The sequence below is a fragment of the Vicugna pacos genome, chromosome 16 (genome assembly GCF_048564905.1).
Source record: "Vicugna pacos chromosome 16, VicPac4, whole genome shotgun sequence".
NCBI lineage: Eukaryota > Metazoa > Chordata > Mammalia > Artiodactyla > Camelidae > Vicugna > Vicugna pacos.
The window spans coordinates 7,262,201-7,284,528 of record NC_133002.1 but is presented as its reverse complement, the minus strand read 5'-3'; the positions used below and the strand labels follow the sequence as shown (position 1 = coordinate 7,284,528).

Here is a 22,328-nt window from a genome sequence, read left to right as displayed (position 1 = left end):
CCCCCACAACCCAAGTCTCAGCTTTCCCTCAGGAGCAGCCATCACCGGGCTGACCAGCCCCTCAACCCACGATCTGACACTTGGAGCTCATGAAACAGGCTGCCTCTGAAGTTACAAGAAAAAGGATTCCTGGGGGTATTTGGTAAGGGTTCTATAGCCAATTATAATGTGGGCACAGGTGAGAGGGGGGCATTCCCTCACCACCAAGCAGTTCTCTGACACCAGCTGGGTGTCCTACAGTTCAACTCAATTCTGACACTGTCTACCCAGAGAGAGCATCAGATTTCTCTGGTTAAGGGTTCAGTCCTACAAGACTGCCCCTGCCACCCCCGCCCTACGCTTCAGATGCCAATCACAAGTCCAGGTTGTGACCTCAGAGGTTCCCACGCCCCACTCCTTGGGTTCCATTAATTTGCAAGAGCGGTTCACAGAATTCAGGAAACCCATTTACTCACTAGATGACCGGTTTATTATAAAGGCTATAACTCAGGAACAGCCAGATGGAAGAGATGCATGGGACAGGGTCTAGGGAAAGGGCGTGGAGCCTTCATGCCCTCTCTGCATGCACCACTCTCCCCAGATGTTCATGTGTTCACCAACCCGGAAGCTCTCCCAACCCAGTCCTTCTGGATTTTATGGAGGCTTCATTACTTAGGCATGGTTGATTAAACCATGGGCCACTGGTGACTGAGCTCAACTTCCAGCCCCTCTCCCCTCCCTGGAGGTGGTGGGGGTTTAGTACTCAAAGTTCCAACCCTCTCATCACGTGGCTGGCTCTCTGGCAACCAGCCCCGTCCTTAGGTGAATTCCAAAAGTCACCTCATTAACAAACAAAAGGCACTGTGCAGGCTCCCATCACCTAGGAAATTCCAAGGATTTTAGGAGCTCTGTGTCAGAAACAGGACAAAGACCAAATATATATTTCTTATTATAAATCATGGTATTACACTTGGTTTCTCCTAAGAAGGAGGCAGCCAGTCTGTGCAGGAGCCAGGATGTCATGGCCCCCCATGGCATTCACTGGCTGTGTACCTGGGCCACTTCCTGTCAGCTCCTAGCTGTGGACGCCCCAGTTATATTTAAGAGGTGTGTTGAATGTGGTTTTTCGAACCTGGGCCTCATGTGATTTCTCACAGGCTGGGTCTAGTTCCACAGAAGCTCAGCAGTAAGTTCTGAATCTTCCTCCGTACAGTCCTGGGGAGGACCTCTGTGAAGATTACCCCCCAGGAAATAGGCACCAGCCACCCTGCCTCCTCCATCCCGGCGTCCAGCGGCTGGGGAGAAAGATCAGAAACCTCACTGATGCCAGTTCCAGAAACATATATTGGTATCAGTGAGTTCCCGTTTTGGTGTTGGGCAGTGAATCTGACTCCAACCCTGCCCTGGACCTCACAGCCCTAGAAAAAATAGGGAGACACTCTGCAAGGCCAAGGGAGGCACATCTGTGGGCAGAAGGGGGGCCTACATCCCTCAGAAGCTTTGAGGACGTGGCCTAAGAGCTGGTAAATAGCCAGAGAAGGTGTGGGGAAGGGAATTCCTGGTGGAGGGATCGGTCAAAGGTGCAGGGGGCTGAGACAGAAGATACTGGTGATGAATCATGGAGGGGTGTGGTTGGTCGGAGAGGCAGGGGTTATGTGTTCTGGGGGAGGGAGAGGAGGCAGGAGAGACTGCCTGGGGCTGGAGGGCTTCAGATGGGGCCGGATCCTGTGATCAGGGTAGTCCCATCTGACTCAAGCGCACTCTGAGGTTTGGGTTGCCAGGCAGGGCAGGGTGGTGCTTTCTGAGACTGAGCTAGACAGAAAGCCCTGCCGGGAGTTTATAGGAGGTTTGGAGGCAGGGTGGGAGCTCCGAGACTGGTGGACTCTGGGAGGGAGAGCCCAGTATCTGTTCTGCAACCAACCCAAGCCCCAGCTATACTCAGCTCCCCACCCTCTTCCTGTCTGGGGCTGGGCCCTCAGACCTCACCAGGCTGAGTTCACAGGCGTAGGTCTATGAGAGCCTGGCCATTCAGGCTAGGCAGGAGGAGTGGTCAGTAGAACACAAACTTTTCTGGCCAAAAGGTCACTTGCTGAGTGGTCCCAGTCCCTGGTACGCTAGACTCACTTGTTGGGAATGTTGACGGGGGAACATGCTGTTGAGCAGGACGAGGCCCTCAAGCCTGACCTGCTCGCTTTCTGTGTTAATTGCTCTTCCTGGACACATGCTGCATTCCAGCTCCCAGGTGTCATCCCAGTATGCAGGTGTTCCTGTCAGTGTGTGTGTGCCTGGGCGTCTCATTTGAGGATGTGTTTCTAGGGTACTGGTGATAACACTCTTCTTCCACCCTGACCTCAGGCTTGGAGGGTTGAGCACATGCATCAGGGGGATCACCCCTCAATCCTGGCTTGTCCCTCTGCAACACCAGACATCAGTCTGTCTGTTTCCTTCCCTGAAGTGTCTTCTTTCCTCCATGCCTGGGTGGGCTTGTGAGCTTGTTTGGTTCAACGCAGCTGCTGGAGGCACCAGAGGTTGTTGGAGCCAAGCTTTATCCAACACAGGGAGGTGAATGACTCCATGTGCTCCTTCTGTGAGACCGCACTGGTTAAGGTTGTAGGGTTGTGTGCAATGGAAGCTGACTGATGTCTTAAGAAAGAGATTTGTTGAAGCAAACCAGGAGCTCACAAAATCTATGGGAAGATGGGAGATTCAGGAGCCAGGGCTCCTGAGTCATCTTACTGGGGGGCCCTCGCCAGAGCTCCAGGCAATTTTTCCCTATTCTTTTCCCACTCTACTCAAGATTTAAAGCCCTGGATGAGAGAGCCCAGTTGGATCCTATGCCCATCCCTTGATTTATAGCTCCATTAAGACCAGGAAACTAGGGTGCAATTATGAAGGGGAATGGACACTGAGCATCAAAATAAAACAGCAATGAAAGAAAAAAAAAAGACCAAAAGACACACAGAACCAAAGACAGTGTCCATTACAATGATATTGGGCAGGCCACTCAGATGCAGCCTCTCCATGGGACAGGGAAGAGGCCAGACTCAATGTCCTTTAAGGGAGTCTTCATTTCTGATAGTCTGAGTCCAGCTTCTATAATTCAGAAAGCATTAAAAATATTCAAATGACAGAACAGGAACTTCTGTATTTGTGGGGACTCAGAGCCATCTGTTCAGAGCTGGAGAGGGAGGCAGAGACGAAGCGTTCTGAGCAGAGCTTATGAGGCAGGCCCAGGCTGGGGAATGGAGGGGCTCTGACAAGTCCCTGGCTTGGCAACAGCAGGAGCAGAACGAAGATGCCCTCTCCCACCTGTGGGTGGTGACCTGTGGAGAAGGTACTCAAATGGCACAGGGAAGCTAGTAGAGGGTGGAGCCAATCAGGGAGAAGATGCCTTTTCCAGAGAGGCTAGGAGAGGAATTTGGCTGGCTTCTGAGTCACACAGAGCAGCAGATACATGATGCAAATCAGCACATATTTCCTGAGCACCTGCTAAGTGTCATTTACTCATTCAATCAACAAACATTCTCTGAGCACCTCCTCTGTCCTGGACTGCGGGGATGAATCAGACAGGGTATAGGCCCTCCAGGCTCATGGTCTGTTGTGGGGCTCGTGGAGGGGGGAGTGGTGGGCTCATGTACAAGTGTAATTAGCACAGTGAGTTTGGTGTGATGGAGGGATACCCAGGTTAGTTAAGGAGCCCAGAGGAGGAAATGACAGTTGTTCAGGTGGGTCAGGGAGGGCTTCCTGAAGGAAGTCATGTCTGTGCTGGGTCTCTGAAGCATAAGTGGGAGGAGTGCGCTAGGTAGACAGCATAGACAGTGCAGGACTGAAAAGCCAGGGGAGGGGGATGCCCAGGTGACGCTCTCCGTGGTCCTGAATCATCATTGTGTTAATAGGACAAGGGCTTTTGTGTCAAGGGGAGAGGGGGGACTATAGATAAACACCCCCAATTCCAGCCACTCCTCTAGGCTCCAGGAAGTATAGTAACTGTGAGTGAGTTCAGGAAGCTTCATCTTCAGTGTGGTAGAGTGTAATTTTGAGAGACAGGCAGTGGGATCTGAGGCTGGAGATTGGCATGGGTCATGAAGGGTTATAAAGGGTCATGGAGATCATGTTAAGCAATTTAGATATTTTTAATCCTATAGGCAGTGGGGAGCCATGGAAAGGTTGTGTGCAAGTTGGTGATGGGGTCACATGTGTGACTTAGAAAAATTACTGGCAAGTAATATGGAGAAAAAACCAGAGGGGTATGTTGGAGTAGGCGGTGTTGAGTTTTAAAAGGATTGAAGTGAGACATGGAGAAATTTGAGCTAAGTCTGTGAGCAATGGGGAGATATTAAAGAGAAAAAATGGACAGGCCATAGAAGTGGGGAAGGAATCCCAAATGGCTCCCAGATTTCCATTTGGGGACAATGTGGATGCTGCTGCTATTTGTCAAGAGGTAATGGATACCGGGTGGGAGCAGGTTGAGGGGAAAGAGGATGAGTTCAGTCTTGGGTGTGCTGAGTTTAAGTGCTGGGGAATATCTAGGGGGAGTGTGTAGGAGACCGCATTCGGACCCTTGAGATGAGGCCACATCTAGAGATGAAGGCTGGGTATCCTGGGCATGTGGATGATTGTTGAAAGCCCAAGCATGGGTGAGAGGCTGCCAAGAGAGTGTGCCACGTGAGAAGAGGGGAGACTGAGGCTGCGCCCTGGAGATGCTCCTGTGGTGGGGGGATGGGCAGAGGGGAGGTGGACTGAGCTCCCAGTTAGCAGCCATGGAGGAGCCAGTGTTTCCCAGAGTGTGTTCTGCAAAGCTGTAGTCCCCTTACAAGATGTTCAGTGGTCAAGTACACATGGGGAGACGGCAGCCTATACCTCTCTGTGGGAGATTCCCAATGTACAGTCTCAGGTTAAAGGCCTGGATACGTTCCTCAGTAAGGAAACCTATTTATTTATGTTTATCCCCACCATTTCCCCAGTATGCCCTTGGAACACTGGCCACTAATGTCCTGTGTCCCACTGGTTTTGAAATTATGGTCTGGTCTTAGTGAGTATTAGGAGGCTCTTTAGCCATTGTTGAGATCAGCCTCCGTTCTGTTGGTGAGGAAGCTCTGGCCTGGAGAAGCAGCGTTGTGGAGCAGTAGGGGAGACACTGGATTAGGGGGCAGACATACCTGGGTTTAGTGCAAGCCCTGGCATTTACTAGTTATGTGACCTTAGGCAGATTACTTCTCTTCCCTGGGTCTCAGTTTCTTTATTGGTGAGATGGACATAAGAACCTACAAGTTCTATAGCTGATGGTCCCATGATGCTAGCTGAGGCTCTCAGGAGGCCACGGTGACTTGCCCAGGGCCACACAACTCAAAGGGGCTTATTGTCCTCCCTACCACTCTGCCCTTGGTGGCCCCTTATCCCACTCAAGGACCCACTCTAGAGAGTGCCTTTGAACTAAAATCCCAGAAAAACCCACAGAGTGGGAATGACTGACTTGTTTGGTGGCAGCTCAGAGGTCCCCCAAATTTAAAAGGCTCAAAACTCTGTCATCTTCCCCTGTTTTGGAGCCTAGCCAGTGGTGGAAAGGCAGTGCTGTGAAAAGGGAGTGCTTCCCTTTCTGGTCTAGGGCTAAAACTGCCTCCCTGTGCAGGGCTGTGGCTGAAAGGATGAGGAATTTGGGGAGTGGGAAGGGGACAGTTCCTTATACTGTCTTGGCCTTAGTGCCATGGTTGCGCCTCCTTCACAGCTGGCTGCATCCCACAGCTGGGCACTGTCCTCTAGCTGGCACCATCACACAGTTATGAAGGTCATTGCCAGAGCTCAGTCCCATCCCTATGGAGCTCCTAGGTCTGTTCTCACCTGTTAATCACCTGTCATCCTGGGCCACCCAGTGGAACTTCCCCCATCTAGCTTTGCAGGCCTGCACCCAGCAAGCTGCAAAGAGGCAGCAAGGCAACTTTCAGAATGAAATCTGTTTTCCTAACCCTCCCGTCACAGTCATTCATACCCAACACGACGAAGCATATTTTTAGTCACTTCACAGAATTTAAAATACACCTCGAAGGTGCCAAGAAACACCAGCTTGGGGATTAACTGTGCTCACAAGAGAGTGGGGCAGGAGGGGGAGGGGAGTGCCTTGTGCTGCGTCACCCTTTGGCTATGCCGTGACTCACTGTGGCCGACACCTTCTCGAGAGACACCTGCCGATGGACGTGGGATCTGGAGCAGCCTGAAGTGGGAACTGAGCTCCTAGCCCAGGCCAGTGTTGTCACACCAACCTGGGTCAGGGCCAACCCTGACAGCAGCTAGCTGGGCCCTGGGACATGTGTGTGAAACACAGGGAATAATTCTGGTTTCCTGGTGTCTAGTTCTAGCATTCTGTCCTCAGCACTTTGTACGGTATCTTCATTTCAATCAAAGGCTCAAACAAATTAATTGGTGGTGGTGGGGTGGGGTTTCCTAGAACCACAGCGTCTTTGAGATGGGTGAAAGTGGAGATTGAGTCCCTGAATACAGAAGCTACACAGCCACTCTCCTCAGGACACAGGACTTTCCCTCTCCCCCAACGGGGAGTGAGCATGCATTGACTTTTGGATCATCTGAATCGTCTTCTCCTTGGTTCCCACACAGAGAGAAACTGAGACCCAGAGAGTGTTAGGGATCTTGTCCATGGTCATGCCACTGCAGTATGACCCAACCTCCTATCTCCTGTTCAGGGCTTTGTCCCTTCCCCAGTGCACAGCTGGAAGTCTGATGCTTACAGTTGGTGTGCCCTCAGGAGAGAAGGCCCCTTTTTAATGCCCTGTTTCCGGTGGGTCCCAGTTGCAGCCCTGGCTCTCCCTGCCAGAGGCTGCCTCTCTGTGAGGCAGGGGTAGGGCCTCGGTGCGCACACAGGAATAGGCCCAGGGGAAGACTGGGGGCTGGATCTGTGTTTCCCTGGGGAGGTGGGCGACATAGCCTTCTGTGCCTGGTGGAGGCCTGAGTCCTGGACCAAGCCCCCACAGTCAAGCTACTTGATTCTTATGCAGCCCTCCCTGAACTAAATCATGGCGGATAAGTAGCTGCTGGAGCGGCCACGGGCTCTCCTACTGGCGCCCCTGACTTAACTGAGACCCTCTCTCCAGGATGTCCACATGCCCTGAGCTCGAGCCTTCAGCTTTCTCCCAGAGTCTCCGCCACGGTAGGGAATGGGGAGGGAGGGCACTGAGAGGGTGCTGGGGAGTCCGGCTCCCCGCATGCTACTCCCAGCTCCGTAGCTCCCCCAAACCCCTTCTGGCCCTTGCCAGCCTCCGAGGCCACTCGGCTCCGGAGTGACTGCGCCCCCGTCGGGCGGGAGGGGCTCTGCGGCCTGGCCCCCCCCTGCCCCCGGGGGCAGCACGTGCGGGGCGGGGCTCTGGCCCGAGCCCGGGGCTGATTGGGCGCTAGCTTGGTGGGCGGGGCCGGGCCGCAGCTGTCAGTGTCTCAGCGGCGACAGCGGCTTGTCTCGTTGAAACCGTGGCAGAGCCGCAGCCGGGCCGGAGCGCAGGAGCCGACGGGGCCCGGCCGGGATGGTGCAGCGGCGGCTCCGGGGCGCACGCACGCACTGAGTGGGCCCAAGCTGGGCCCCGCGTCCCCCGCGCCCCCCGCCGCCCCGATCCCGGCCGGCATGATGTGCCTGGAATGCGCCTCGGCGGCGGCGGGCGGCGCGGAGGAGGAGGAGGCGGACGCGGAGCGGCGGCGCCGGCGCCGGGGGGCGCAGCGAGGGGCTGGCGGTGGCGGTTGCTGTGGGGCGCGGGCAGCGAGCGCCGCTGGAGTCGCGGCTGCAGACGATGAAGTGCAAACGCTGTCGGGCAGCGTGAGGGGGGCCCCGTCCGGACCCCCCAGCACCCCCAGCACCCCTAGCACCCCAAGCAGTGCAGCCGCTGGCAAGGGCCCCGGCGTTCAGCAGCCCAAACCAGCCAGCTTGGGCCGCGGGCGGGGAGCAGCCGCCGCCATCCTCAGCTTGGGCAACGTGCTCAACTACCTGGACAGGTACACCGTAGCAGGTGAGCAAGTGCCCCACCCAGCCCGAGAACCAGGACCCTCTACCTTGAGGTAGCCCGGGGAGCCTTTGGTCCGAGGCTCCCTATATCCAAGCCTTTCGGGGGGCCCCTAAGGGTCCTCCGCTTAGGCACAACTGGGCAAGTGATGCCCCATGTTCCATGGGTTCAATTTAAGGACTGCCCCCTGCACCCCCAGACTAGGGGTTGGGAGAGTCCCCACCTCTGGAGTAGCCGGCGCATCCTCGCCAGCCCTTGACATCTCATCCGTTGTCCTCTTTTCCGAGTCTCCTTTGCGCCTTTCTGCATTCTGGCCTCCGCGCCCTCTCCCGCCCAGCCTCAGGTTCCCGGGCCTCTCCTCCCCTTCCCCCAGCCTAGGCGGTCTGTCTGTCAGTAGCCGTCAGTTCCTTCCTTCCTCCGCCACCTCCACTCCCCTGCGTGCGTGCGGCGAGTGCGCGCGCCCCTTGCGGGTGTGCTCCCGAGGAGACCAAGTGTGTGCGCGCGGGCGGCGGTGATATGTGTGTGTGTGAGCGCATGGCTGACAAAGGCTTGGGGCTGCGGGGAGACGAGCGAAGCGGAGGGAGGGGCGGGGCGGGTCCGCGGCGCCTGGGGACCCAGGATGCGGTTTGCAGCTGGCCCCTGCGAGAGGCCTGAAGACGCCTCTTCCTGCTCCATGTCGCTTGGGGCCTGGGGTAGGGCGCAGGCCACTAGGGATAGAGAGGGGCTGCCTCATCCTCTGTGAGCATCTCCTGGAACCAGCCTTGGGGAAGGGTTGCGGGTCGATAGAACAACTGAGTTCTCTTCTCGTCCCATATTTGCTCCTCCTGTGCTTGGTGTGTGACCTTGGGCGGGTCTTAGCTTGTGTTTAGGTCTGTTTCCCCCCTCGTGAGGTGGTTGATCCCTGGTCCCTTTGGCGATGGAAGGGTGTTCTGGGATTCCAGTCTGCTAGCTCCCCTCCCCCAGTTCTCAGGGGTCTGTGAGTATGGAACTTTCCCTAAATTGAGCTGGCCCTCGGTGGGAATGGTGCAGCCTGGGGAGAAAAGGACTTTGGCCAAGCTAGCCTGTGGAGGCTCTCTGCCACAGGAGAGCAGTGATTGTGTACCTGGCATGCTGGCCAGAACCTGCCTAACCACAGCTTAGTAAAATCTGAAACTGCAAGGAGGAAAAAAAAAAAAAAAGATAACGGGTGGAATTTGGGACTGACTCTAAAGAAAACTTTGTGCTTATGGAGGGAGGAGATCCCTGGCATAAACCATACGCCATCTGGGTCCCCTTCCCCAGGACTCAATCACCCCCTCTGTTGAATGGGGTTTTGTGTCAAGTGGAAGGGAGAATTCTGATGCAAGCGTAGAGGCTTCCCCCTCCCCCGACTCCCACTTTCAAGACCCCTTTTCTCTCTATCTCTTCCTGCGGGGAGTTGGAAATGGGTACCAGTGGCACCAGTTTCTGGTTTGGGCTGTCCCCAAAAGGCTCTTACTTGGGTCTGGTGAACAGGAATACCCAGCATCACCCAAATGCACCAGGCTCTGTCATGCTTGGGCCATGCTGCCTGGGACCTGGGAGCTTAGGTGTCACCACATAGTGGAGAGAAGTCAGAGAACATCGGGGGCCTGTAGTTAGTTCAATATGGACTTCTGTACACAGACTGGGGAACCGAGGCAACTGGCGACCCTTGTCCAAGGTGGTCCGGAGAGTGCACTGCAAAGTGGCGTGAGATCTCCGTGTTTTCCACCCTCTCAGCTGGGCAATGAATGGTCTGCTTCTGTAACAACTTGAAACATTTTTTTCAGCCTCCTGACCCTCCCCTCGCCTTATTCTTAGGGAAACTGCTAGGGGCTGAGGTGGGAGGGTGGGATCAGGGAGGTCTAGTGCTTTTCTGCCTCCACCCCCACTTGGGTCCGAGAGTCAGAATGGGAGAACAACATAGCAAATTTTTGGTGACTTGGTAAGGGGGGTGGGGCAGTGGAGAGGAAGGCCCGGAAAGTTCTGTGCAAACACCATGCATCCTTCCCATTCCTGCTAGGGTGGGAGCTCGTGCACCACCCCGCCCCCAACTCACAGCATCACAGATTTCCTCTCCGGATAAGCCTGGCTCCCTCCCTCTCTCTTTATGGTAGACTCTCCTACCACCAGCCCCTTGCTGCCAAGCTGTTTTCAGGAAGATTTACTATCTCTATGGCAACTACTGTGGCTTGACGTGTCTTAGGGGTTTGGGGGACACAGCAGGGGAGTGGTCATCCCACCTGTTGCTGGCTGGCCAGCTGGGGCAGAGGAGGGCATGCAGACACTCCACTGCTCAGTCACCTTTGATATTTGCACCCCCCTGATCCCTGAGAACCTCACCATCTGGTCCTGGCACCCCATCAAAAATGGGGGAAGTTCCTACTCTCTTCCTTTAAGCCTGTGCATTTCTGTCTTCATGGTATAGACCAGCTCTGTCCAAAAGGAATATAATGCAAGCTATGGCTGGAACTTAAAATTTTCTAGTAACCACATTAAAAAAGTAAAAAGAAATGGGAAATATGAATGAATAATGTGTCTTATTGCACTCAATATATCTAACATATTTCAACATATCATCAGTAGAAAAGCTATCAATGGGATATTTTGCCCACTTTTCTTACTGAGTTTTGAAACCCAGTTTGTGTTTTACATTTACAGCACATGTCAGTTTGCACTGGCTGCATTTCAGGTGCCCAACGGCCACAGTGGCTAGGGGACACCATGGTGGACGGTGAAGGTCTAGAGTCTTTGATGCCAGTGTTCAAGTCCAGGCTCTTGAGAGCGACCTTGGGGATGTTGCTTGAGCTTTCTGAGTGGTCATTTCATCCCTCCACTTCCCGGGATGTGTAGCATAACTAAGACTGTCTCTTAAGAGCGGGGGAAAAGGCCAGACTCCTAGGAGAGCTTCACAAATGTCAGCAGACTGCTCTTCCATGCCTCTGCCCAAGCTGTGCCCTGGCCATGGTGTCCTCCTGTTTCTCAGTTTCTGACAGTCCCCTTTGGGATGCTTTGGCGAACCCCTCCCTTCTTCACCAGCGCTGGTCTTCATCCTGGGAACTCCAGTAGGTTCTGCCTTTGCTCTAGCATTCCCAGCGCCACCCTGCCACCCTGTGATCCGGCTAATTATGGCCTCTCCTCCTCCCCATGAGAACCCCCTGAGGGCAGCAGGTCTGAAAAGCAGGTGAGAAGGGCCAGGCTCTGACTCTTGCTTTTCTTACTGAGCATTGCTTCAGTTGGATGAAACTGAAGTAGCCCAGAAATCACCTCTTAGTCCTTCCCTCCACCTCTTTGGGTGGACGGGGACACTGATGCCAGGAGAACGCTGGCACTCATACAAGGTCACACAGCAGCAGTGCAGGACCAGAACCCCCAGTGCTGTCTTCTCTCGGTCAAGGTGAAAGCAGGCGCCCTGCTTCTGGCCTGGAAACTCAGAGATTCTGCTGGCCATGGGCAAAAGCCCTCTGGGCAGATGAATTTCAGCTCAGTTAAACAGGGCAGTTCGAGCTCCCCTAGGGCACGTGGCTCCTGCTCCCATGGCCTCTTCCAGCCTGGCAGCCACCTACTTTCCATTCTGAGCCCACTCATGGCTGCCAGGTCAGGGGAAGGAGGGAGCTCCTCAGGCAAGGGTCCTGGGTCCCTGCTTCCCAGCCCTGCGTCCTGGTGCCAGGGCTGCCTGTGCCCCTAGGCTCCCATTCTTCCATCTGTGAAATGGAAATCGAGCTGAGGGTATAGGTGGCAGCATTCTGCTCTGGAACCAGGCCCAGCCAGAGAGAGCTGGCGCAGGCCCTGTTCATGGTTGGTGAATGGCTATTTGAGAGCAGAGATCCTCCCTCAATTTCTCTGGGACACCTGTTGCCTTCCTGAGACCTATTGCCTTTTCCTTTGATCCAGCCCCCTGGCCAGCCAGGCACTTGAAATTGGGCAGAGCAGGGGGCTGGTGAGGACAGGCAGAGCCCTACCCTAGGGGAGTCCTTTTCTGCCAAAGAAGCTGAGACTGGTATCCATGGCAACCACTCACTAACATAAACCCAGAAGGAGAGAGGAGTACAGGGATCCAGCCCGGAACAGAGGCCTGGCAGGAATGGGACCTTCCCCAAACACCTGAGCTGGGGGCAGGAGGGGCTGCAGGCACGGGCTCTTGGCTCTTTTTTTATCTGCTTGGTTGAGTCTATCTAGAGCTAACAGCTGGGGAAACGGAGGCCCAGGGCCTTTTACAATGTCAGCGGGTGCGTAGAAGCCAAGTCAAGCCCCAAACTCCGTGGCTATCTTTGTGGATAAGGATATCAACACCGCTCCCACCCCGCCCCCTCAGGTGGCTTTGGCCCCTGGAGTGGCCCTGCCCTGGCCACTGCCAGGTCAGCACCATGTAAGGTCTGCGGGGCGGGGTGTCCCAAGGCCACATTCCAGAATGCCTGTCTGGTAGGTCATGCCCAGGTGCACCGCAGGCCGGCCTGGAATGCCAGCACCCCAGTGACTAACCACCAGCTGCCCATTTCCTTGCTTTCTTGCTCCTCAGGCATCTTTCGGCTGGTTCTGCCAGCACCTCGGCAGTGCCGCTGACCTGTCAGAGAAGCGCCTTGAAACTCACTACCTTAGTCTGGAACTTAGGACCGGTGACTGGCCCAGCCTGTGCCTTAGTTTCCCACTTTGTGAATGGGGCAGGAGGGCCACAGCCTGCAGGGTGCAGGCTGGTCTGAGAGCGAGGCCTCCTGCGTCAGAGCTGCTCAGAGAGGAGGAGTTCCGCGTCCCTTCCCCAGACAGGAAATGGCTTTTGTTTCTGCCCTTGTGTGGGGGCCTGAAATCCTGAGGGTAGAAGACGGGAAAGAGGACACTGTCTTGCTCCCCAGGCTCTTGGGGCTGGGTTCCCTGTTGGGCTCTGAATGTCTCCTGGGCTGAGCTTCCTGCTCCTGGCTTTGTCAGAATGGCTGTGTGACCTGAGGCAGATCCTGATCCTCTCTGAGCCCTGAATCCAAGATTGATGATTCTGTTCCTCTCTTTCTGTGGTCAGAGACTTGCTCCCAAGGGTTGTATGGGGCACAGGACTTGGTCTCAGGAACTCTTGTCTGCTGGCCCCCGGCTCTGCCTGCACGTGCCTTTCCCGGGATAAGCAGGTCTGTTCCCAGCTGCTATAGCAGCCATCTTTCGTATCTCCTGGTTGGTCTCAGTGGTGCCTCTGCCCTCTTTCCAGGCAGTTTTCCCCAACTCTCTGGGCTGAGCTGGGCACCTAACTCCCGGTTTTCAACAGCTCCCTGTCCCACCATCACTGCATCTACTCCCAGGTAGGGTGGCTTCTCCCTGCAGCCTCAAGGGGCTGAGCCCGGTCATCTCTGTGGCCCCAATATGTGTGGGGAGCTGGCACAAGCCTGGCCCTCGTTGGCCAACTGAGTAGCAGAATTGTGTTGACTCAGCCTTGCCTGACCCAAAGCCCATCCTTCTGGGCTGAAGGTGTGTTGGTAGGTTTGGACAACCCTGGACAAGACCAGGCGCCCGTAGCCGAGGCTGGGGCTTCTTTCGTGGTGCTGCCCTTTGGTCCTGAGCGGTGCACACAACAAGCTGCAGGCCTCGCGTCTCCGGGAAGGAAGTAGCGGCAGTGGTCCGTATGGTCCCTGTCTGTCCAGCCCGGAGCCTTGATCGTGGGGCCTCCTTTCCCCACACTGGGCAGAATGGCTCCTGTACATGCAGGAGGGCACTGTGGTGGCTTTGCCTGGTCTATTCTGCAGACAGGGCACTGGAGGCGAAGGGCTGGCCTCAGGTTACTCTGTGAGGAGATGTGAAGCCGGATGCTGGTCCGCTCCGGGCCTGGGCCTCTCCTGGTGTTGGGGGATTGGTGAGAGGAGTCTCAGGTAAGATACATCACAGCAAGAAGTAAGTGAGAAGGATGCAGTAGCCAGAGCTTGGAGGCTAGAGGTGGGGTCTTGGCCTCCTGCTTGTCCTCTGTTCTTTGCCTCCATGGAGACCTTGCTGGGGTCTCCCCTTCCCACCCACAACCTGGTAGCCCCATGGGGTCTTCATGGTCCTTTCTCTGCCCAGCATGGACTTGCCAGATGGAGTCCCACGTGGCAAGGAGCACGATTAAGCTCTGGAAACTGTAAAGGATGGTGCCTGGGGAGGGAGGGTGTTACTCAGTCACAGTGTTTCCAACACCCATGTGAGGGCGGTTGGTGTGCATGTTGAGAACTGCCTCTTTCTGGCCTTTTTTGGGGTAAGACAGGGAGCACAGGCCAGGTCTGGGAGCTTGGAGGCCAGCTCAGCCTAGCTCCTGCCTGGTTCTGTCTGTGGCCTTTGTTTCTTTCACCTTTTGAATCTCAATTTTCCATCTGAGAAGTGGGAGCAGGTCGCCTCGGCCCTGAAGCAGCACACGAGGGAAGGCTGAGGGTTCGTGGGCTTGAGCTACGCTGATCTGAGGTCTCTTATCTCTCTCCACCCCCTTTCTCCCCACACCCCCCACCTTATCGTAGGTCTGTGTCCACATAGGCCACGCCCTCCATGGGTCCAGATAAGGGTGTGGTCACCTTGTCTCCGGCCCCTGGTGGTCCTGGGAGTCCCTGAGCCAGGATAGGGCTGGGGAGGCTGAGATGGGAAAGGAGTGGCCGTGCAAAGCCCCCAAATTGCTAAGGCCGAGTCTGGTTCCAGGAAAGCCGGCCCCAAATGATAGACTAGAACCACAGGCCAGAGGCCCGGCTGCCTGTTGCCGCCCACTCCGGGCAGAGAGGCTTGGTGGGGAGCGGGGGCAGGGCTCTCTGAGCTCTGGGGTGGTTCTACTCTTGGACTGATGGGGTCTGCGGTCAGGGCTCTTGGGCAGGGAGAGGTGCTATGGGGTCCTCTTTATGGGGACGAGTTTGGAATCTAGGTTCTCTAGGGACAGGGTGGGGCCTCTCTGAGGGTTGAGGCTTTGGGGCTGGGGGTCCCATCCTCACGGTCCCTGCAGAGATGACCACTGTGTTGTCCTGCCATTGATGACCCAGGTTTGTGCGCTGACATGGGGGTAGGAGGGTTGGCATATGTAGAACAAATGTGATGAAGACTTAGGATGGACCCAGCAGGGATGTCACACTCAAGTGGGCAACCTGGGGCTCCGAGTGGGGGCCGGATGGTCCTGGAGGCCACTCGGCTTGTCCCTGGGGGCCAGGGGCAGGATCTTGCCCTGTGGAAGCTCTGAGGCAGGTAGACGTGAGTGAGCTTGACAGCCCTGCCTTGGCTGATCCCCTTAGGCTCGGGGGGGTGGGGGGAAGTGCTGGCGGGGCCAGGCTGTGGTTTCCCAGCCTTAGCCATCCAGAGCCAGGTCAGCAGAGCCAGGCCCTCAGGCCCCTATAATTACTGGGGCGGGAGCTGTAGCCCAGCATTGGAGCAGGAGTGAGACTTCCAGAGTGAGCCAGCTCTGAGGCCTCCACAGGGGGACCAGGGTCCCTCCAAGAGGGACTAGCCAATGGCAGGCATCACCCATCCTTTCAGATCCCTAGGCCCCGTCCTTCTAGCCATCTGCCCCCATTTTGGAGAAAAGAACAGAAGTGGGAGTTCCCATAATCTATGTTACAGAGGAGGAAAGTGGCACAGAGAGGTTAAGTAACTTGCCTAAGGTCACACAGCAGGGAAGGTGGCAAAGCCAGGATTTGAACCCAGATGCTCTGGCTCTGGAGCCCATGCTCTTGGGAATTCAGCTATGCTGCCTGCTGCTCTGAGAGAGGCAGGGTGAACATGGGGTGATGATGACTGTGCTTGGGGGAGTGAGCTTGGGAACCAGGTGGCCTACCCTGGATGAGATGGATCTCAGCAGGGGGAAAGGAACAGCCCAGGAAGAGGATACAGGTGTAGTCAAGGCTTGGAGACCTGCGGGCTGTAATGCACAAGTCACGGGGGCCTCAGACCATCCAGACCAGTGGTTTCCAATTACCTGGGCAATGTGTAAATAGATTCCTCGCTCCTGCCTCTGCACAGGGTGATTGTGCAGATCTGGAGGCCGCAAATGCTAGAAGTCTGGGCTTAATTTGTGTGGCAGTGGGGAGCCACACTCAGTGAACTGACACAGGTGACACTTTCAGAACAGTGTCTGGCGTGTAGTAAGCACTCAATATGTGTTAATACCCATATGATTGTTGTTGTTGGTAGCAGTAGTACTGACCCAGGGGCCTGGGCCAGTGCATGCTGAAGAACTCCTGGGCACCTCTGAGCCCGAGCAGAGTTGAGCAACCACTGGGTCATGGCCTTAGTTCCTTGAGTCCAGAAACTATCTTGTGGCGTCTGAAGCCCCAACCCAGGACTTAGTAGGTAGTTGACAAGTGTTTGTGAGACCAGGCTGCAGGAAGGATGCTGGATGGGCTGGGAGAGGCTGGAGGCAGGGAGCCCAGATAGGAGGACAGGTGGTGGAGAGAGAATTGCTGGGGCCCATTCATGGGAGGCGAGGAGGGTGTCACGGCCTGGTAGTGGACCAGGGAGTGGAGACGTGGAATCAGAATCCAGGTAGCTGGGACACTGAGGGATGAGAGAGCCTGTGGGGTTGGACCACCATGAGGTGATTGGTTTCAGAGGGTGATGGAGGTGAGGACATGGAGTTGGGGAGGGGCGAGAACTCTTTTAAGACTTCAGCTGTGAAGTAGGGGGAGTGAGAAAGAGCCGCTGGCAGTGAGGACAAAGAAGGATTGCTTTCACCACCAGGATGAGAGAGAGGTGAGCATGTCTGTGGGCTGGCGTATAGGGGACAAAAGTGACGGAAATGCTGACAGGACAGCTCAAGCCAGCGGCTGACCCAGGCCAAGAGCCCCGAAAGGCAGGAGGGCCAGCTGGTCTGGGACAAGAGGCAAGCCCCGTGGAGGCTTGACAGGGGTGTAATTAGGGTCAATGGGTAAGAAAATTCAGGTGCTCTTGCTTTTCCAGAATGTTTTCTTGGCCCAGGGAGGAGGCCCCTGTGGGCAGAGGACGATTCTGGCTGTGGATTTGGGGTGACTGCCTGGAGAGGCCTGGACTGGGATCTGTGGCCGTGGGATGCGGGGGGCTGCGTGTGGGGTGGGAGCCCCACCTTGCCTGCCCCGGGCTGGTGGGGCTGGTGGAGTGGGCTTGGTCTGAGCTATAGGAGGCTGCTCCTGGGCGTGAGGCCCATCCTGTGACCCACTAAACCTCAGCCTCCAGGAAAGAGGCTAAAAATAAGGCTGTGGTGAAGAAGGGCGGGGGTGTGTGGGTCTAAGCCGGCCAGGAGCCCAGAGGAAAATCTGAGACGCCCGGCCGAGCTGCTATGACACACGCTCCCCGTGCCGGCGGCCAGTGGGGTCTCACTCGCCTGTGGCTGTGGCCTTTACCAGGCCTCGGAGAGGAAAAGCAACCCAGAAAGGCTCAGGCAGGGCCTGACCTAGGATCTTAAGGCCTATATGAGCCCCTGTTCCCTGGAAGGGTTTCCCTGACCTTCTGCCAGGAACTCAGGCCTTGGACCCAAGTCTGAGGCTCTGAGGTGCTGAGGTGGGGGCATTCAAAGCTTCCTGGGATCTAGACTGTTCAGGAGTTCCTGGGGAGCCTGGATGCCCATCTGGATATGTCCATTCCTCCCCCTTACCAGGAACTCTGTGTAGTAGAGGAAGTCAAGGGAGGCTTCCTGGAGGCAGAGGCAAATGCTGGACCTCGGAGTATGGTGGGGAGAGTACTTTTAGTCAGATGGCTAGGATGTGCCTCAGGGAGGAAGCAAGAGTGTTTCGATTTGCTGTGGACACTTGCCACCTTCATGATGACCATTTTGATATGGCCTCCCTCCCAGAGAGTGACCCTGTGGTTACCACAGATCCATGCCCTCCTCTGGGCTGTAGGTGGGGACCCGCAGTGCAGGACCCAGGCGGAGTTTTACCCTCCTACCATCTCCTGACTCTGCTCATCCTTCTGTCTACCCAATGCCTAAATTGTGACAGTCCCTGTCCTGGGTTCTGGAGATGACTGGCCATGGTCCCAGCTCTCAAGGGGTTCATGGTCTAGTAGTGGATGAGGCAAGCCTCTCCCATCTTTGCTTATATATCCACTCCACAAAGTCACTGTGGGCTAGTTGTGTGCCAGACCCCAGGCTGAGGGTCTAGAGGGGACCACACAGAGGTGCTGCAGTAGAAGAACAGCTTGGTTTTTGGCAATAGACCTGATTTCAAATCTCACCTCTGACATCTTATGTGCTGCATGAACAGTTATTTTATTTCTTGGAACCTGGGTCTCCTCACATGTAAGATGGGATGATAGTCATAGATCAGCATGGATAGCAGGGATAGAAGTACCATCTGTAGAGCCTCACATGGTGGCTGGAACTTAGCAGGAACCAGCAACTAGCAGCTCTTAGCTCCCAGGCACAGTGGGTCCAAGGAGCTTATATCCACATCCTTCTGTGTCTTTTCTGTAGAGCTAACTAGTCCTAGTGTGACAAATGCTAAAACAAGGATGGACGGGGGGAGTGGGGGCAACTAACTTATTGAGGGTAGTGGGATGGAGAGAGATCAGGGAAGACTTCCCGGAAAAGGAGGCATCTAAACTAGTCTTAGAGAGATGGCAGGAATTAGTTCAGCCAACAAAACTGTGCCAAAGTCAGGAGAGGGAGGGTATGTAGTTGGGGGGCCATGAGTAGTTTAGGGTGGCTGGAGAATGGGGTGGAGGGGTGATTCCTGAGAAGTGAGGCTGGGGGGCGGGGTTGGCGGGGCTGAACTTCATGGCCTGGTGAAGGGCCTGGCTCCTCCCCTGAGCATGGGAAGTCACAGGTGATGGTGATTATACGAGAGGGATGTGGTCAGATCAGGAGGCTACAGAGCCCTCGCTCAGGACCGGGAATGGGCTGTGGGGCTGGGAGGTGAGTGTGGGTGGCTCCCCAAGGTCAGGTCCAGCCATGCCACCCACAGGCCCTGATGGGACTCGGGGCCTCTGAGGCCGGGTCAGGGCACCTCGGAGGTCCCACTTGGTGGCCCTGCCATCCACAGCGCCAGGACTGGCCCCTGGCTTCTGCCTTCAAGGCAAGGTCACAGACCGCCCTAGTTATTAAGTCATTAACTGGGTCTTGCACAGTCTCTTCATTATGGGTAATTAGGGTGAATCCACTCTGGGTATTAACAAGGAGGAGACCAGCTTCTCTGGGCTGTCAGGCTGCTAGAACACCAGCCGGGCTGACCCTGCAGCCCAGGAAATCCCTCAGCATCCCAGCCCTGGGTCTCGAGTAGGGGCACAGGGGTACTCCACTCCCCCCAGCCCCCATTCCCCCAGCCCCAGCCAGCAGATGGGACCCTTGCACTGTCTGGAGATTCCAATTTCACCCATTTCCCTGTTGTGTGACTCTGAACATGTGACTTAACCTTCTGTGCCTCAGTTTCCTCACCTATCCTGTGGGACGATGCTTTAGTAGGGGTAAACTAGTAAAGCGCTTAATTCTCAATAATGCAGACCATCGACATTTTAAAGGCTGACGTCACCCTCATCACGTGGAATAGTTCTGGGAGTCCCCCAAAGGCAGGAGCCCGGTCCTTCCTCTGACCCCTCCATGGGGAGCTCCTGGGGCAGCCCCTGTCTCTTTTCTCCCCAGCCCTTCTCAGTGCAGACGTGCAGTGGTCAGGGGGGCTCTGGCCTGTGGCCCGGCCTCCTGCTGTTCTCAGAGATAAGTGGAGGCGGGGGCCCTGGGCCTGCGGGGCTGGGGGTTGTGCTTACTCAACCAGGAGCCCTGGTTGCTGGCCTCCATACAGCCATGGCTCGGTCTGTCCACAGCTGCCCATAGTTTCCAGTTGTTCTGGCTGCCGCCGCCTTTTGGTATATAAAGCCCTGATGAGGTAGCAGAGGTGGCTGGAAGCTGGGAGAAGGGCAGACGTGGCCTCAAGGGCTCCCCTTCCCCCAAGAAGGCAGGCCCAGAGCCCACCTGCCTCCCTCTGCCTCTCAGCTCCTGCGTTGGAAAGTTGGGGTCCTGGTTATACTCCTGAGGACAGCTGGGGGAGCGTGGGTCTGTGCACACGTGCGTGTGAGCAGGTATGAGCGTTGCCTGCGAGTCCTCCCCGCCCCTCCTCAGCCAGAGGGCTTCCCTGCAGCTTTCAGTGGCTGCCCACACACTCCCTGGGCTGTGGGCTGTGTGGTCTCCCCTGAGGGCAGGGTCCATGTCTGGGGTCCCAGCTCCTAGTCTGGAGCTAGGCCCCAGGTGGGCAAGAGGTCCAGGCTGGCAGTGGGAGGCTTGGCTGTGCCACCCGGCTGAGGGACCTGGGAGGAACCTTGCCTCTCTGTGCCTTGGACACCCCCTAACCCTGAATTGGCTGAGTGAGGGGGTGGGGTCCTATTCCCCGGGTGAGCACGGGAGCCCCGGTGGGGGCCGGGTGGAAGCTTGGCCTCCAGGGTCCCCAGTGGCCTGGCTAAACTGGGCAGGGTGGAGTTCTCAAGATGGGGCCAGGCTGGGCCCTATAAGGTGAAAAGAGAGCTGGTCTAGGGCTGGGACTGGGGGTCACGTAGGTGGGGTCGGGGGGATGGCGGCACCCAGGCATCAGACAGTGCCAGTGAGCACCCTCTGCCTTCTCCTCCCAGGCGTCCTTCTGGACATCCAGCAGCACTTTGGGGTCAAGGACCGTGGCGCCGGCTTGCTGCAGTCAGGTGAGGCCCCCCTCCCGCCCTGGCCCCCATGTGGTCTCCACCTGCTGGTGTGGGGGGCTCCTGCTCGCCTTCTCTCAGGTCCTGACTCGCTGGAAAGAGCATGGGCCTTGTGTCCAAATCCCGCTGTTGCCACTCACAGAAGGCACCACTTCTTGAGCCTGTGCTTCTATTCTTGTAAAACAAAACAAACAACACCTGCCCTGAGGGGCTGTGGGTGATACGCAAGAATGGGAATCACCTTGTAGATGCCAAAGCTGGAAATGCCACCTGGTCCGCAAACTCAGGGCAGGAGCCTGAGGACCTGGGTCCCAGACAAGACCTGGATCTGAGGGCCTCGGCCCCTCTCCCCCGGGGCCCCAGCCTTGCGACTGGTGGGGAGGCAGGGCCCAAGCCCCATCCGGGCCAGGGCAGCTGGCAGGTGATTATGCAGTTATCTGCCCCTACCTCCAGGGTCCACGTCAACCTTGTCCCTGCCCTGCCTGCTACATGGCCCTGGGACCTGAGCTCCTGGCTCCCTGATTTTCCCACTGGCTGAGGCCATGCTGGCCGTGCTGGCCGTGCCCTCAGCAGGACCTCAGGCCTGGGCAGAGATTCAGAGCCAGACAGGGCTGGTCCTGTCTCCTGCCTGACCTTGCCGTGTGGCTAATTCCCTTGGCCCTGATTCCCCTTTGTCCTCATGTCCATCTGGCTGTGAAGCCTGGTTAGATGTAGGGGAGAAGGTCCACAGGGTCTGCATTCCAGTCTGAACCCCTTCCCCTCCCGGTCTCTCCGGGGAGGGAGGGGTGGAGTGAGCTGGCTCTGCCTAGGAACCTGCCTGACCTGTCTAGGTGGCATTCCAGAATGCACAGTGCCAGCCCTCCACGACCGGTGGCCACAGCCACTCAGCCAGACTCAGCACCGTCCTCATTTCCCAGAAGGGGTCTTCAGGACTCACAGAGGTGAGATGATAGCTCCAGGGTTCGGTCCTAATATGTGAGAACTACCGAGGTAAGACTGAGGCAAGGCTGTGGGGTCCAGTGCCTCCTAAGTGTGGCCAGGTCCCTGCCCCTGCAGACGTCACCTCAAGCCCAAGCCCCTCCACTGGCTCCTCCACCCTTGCTTGGCCTCCCCGGCCTGGGTCAGACCAAGTCATCCTGCCCTGGGGCCTGGAACAGATTCCTCCATCCACCTGGGCTCCATGCAATATAGTGACCAGCACTTAAAGTGGGGAGACAGAGTTCAAGCCCAGAGGGCACGTGGGAAGGAGCAGGCTGCCGAGCGAGCTGGTGAGGGAAAGGCAGGAGGGAGAGTGGCTGTCGAGCCCCCTCCCTCCGTGGCCCCTGAGTCACTGGTGACCCAGCCCAAGCCTCATCCCTCTCCTGGTCTTAGTGTTGCTGACTGGTCTGCCCCAGCCTCCTCCATTCAGCCCCCACTGACTGAGGTCAAGGCCAGTGCAGCCGCCCAGGGAGACAGTGAGAGGGCCGCGAGGGTCATAGCACCGCCACAGTTTTGTCCTTCTTGGCTAAGAGAGAAGTCCCAGAAGTCCCTACTTCTCCCTGGCGACCTGGCCTGAGGTGGCCAAATCACCACAGCATCATCTTGTTTGATTCTTCCTCCTACAAGCTCTCTCTGATCAGCTTCCCTTTCCAGGTGGGTCACGAGAGAGGAAATGACTTGCTTAAGGTCCCTTGGTGAGAGCAGCAGGCCGGATGTTGGGATTTCTGTGTATGCGGTTCTCTTGGCCTGGAATTGGGCACCGATGGTCACTGGATTGGGGAGGCTCATCCCAGGCACCTGAGTGTC

The 22,328-nt window shown here is 56.6% G+C and overlaps 1 protein-coding gene across 4 annotated transcripts in view; it reads left to right on the top strand.

The window, feature by feature from the left end:
- Positions 1-7,399: 7,399 nt before the first annotated feature.
- SPNS2 (SPNS lysolipid transporter 2, sphingosine-1-phosphate) overlaps positions 7,400-22,328 on the top strand; it is a 34,587-nt gene continuing 19,658 nt past the window's right edge. For 2 of the 4 annotated variants that reach the window (XR_012060209.1, XM_072940358.1), the window contains exons 1-3: positions 7,461-7,982; positions 20,481-20,546; positions 21,374-21,484. Coding sequence is in view for 3 of the 4 variants with exons in the window: in XM_072940358.1 (XP_072796459.1) it covers positions 7,604-7,982; positions 20,481-20,546; positions 21,374-21,484 (556 nt within the window). In the remaining variant the exon portion in view is untranslated. Of the gene's footprint in view, positions 7,983-20,480; positions 20,547-21,373; positions 21,485-22,328 lie in introns of all 4 variants that reach the window. The other 2 variants (XM_072940357.1, XM_072940359.1) reach the window with 2 other exon arrangements.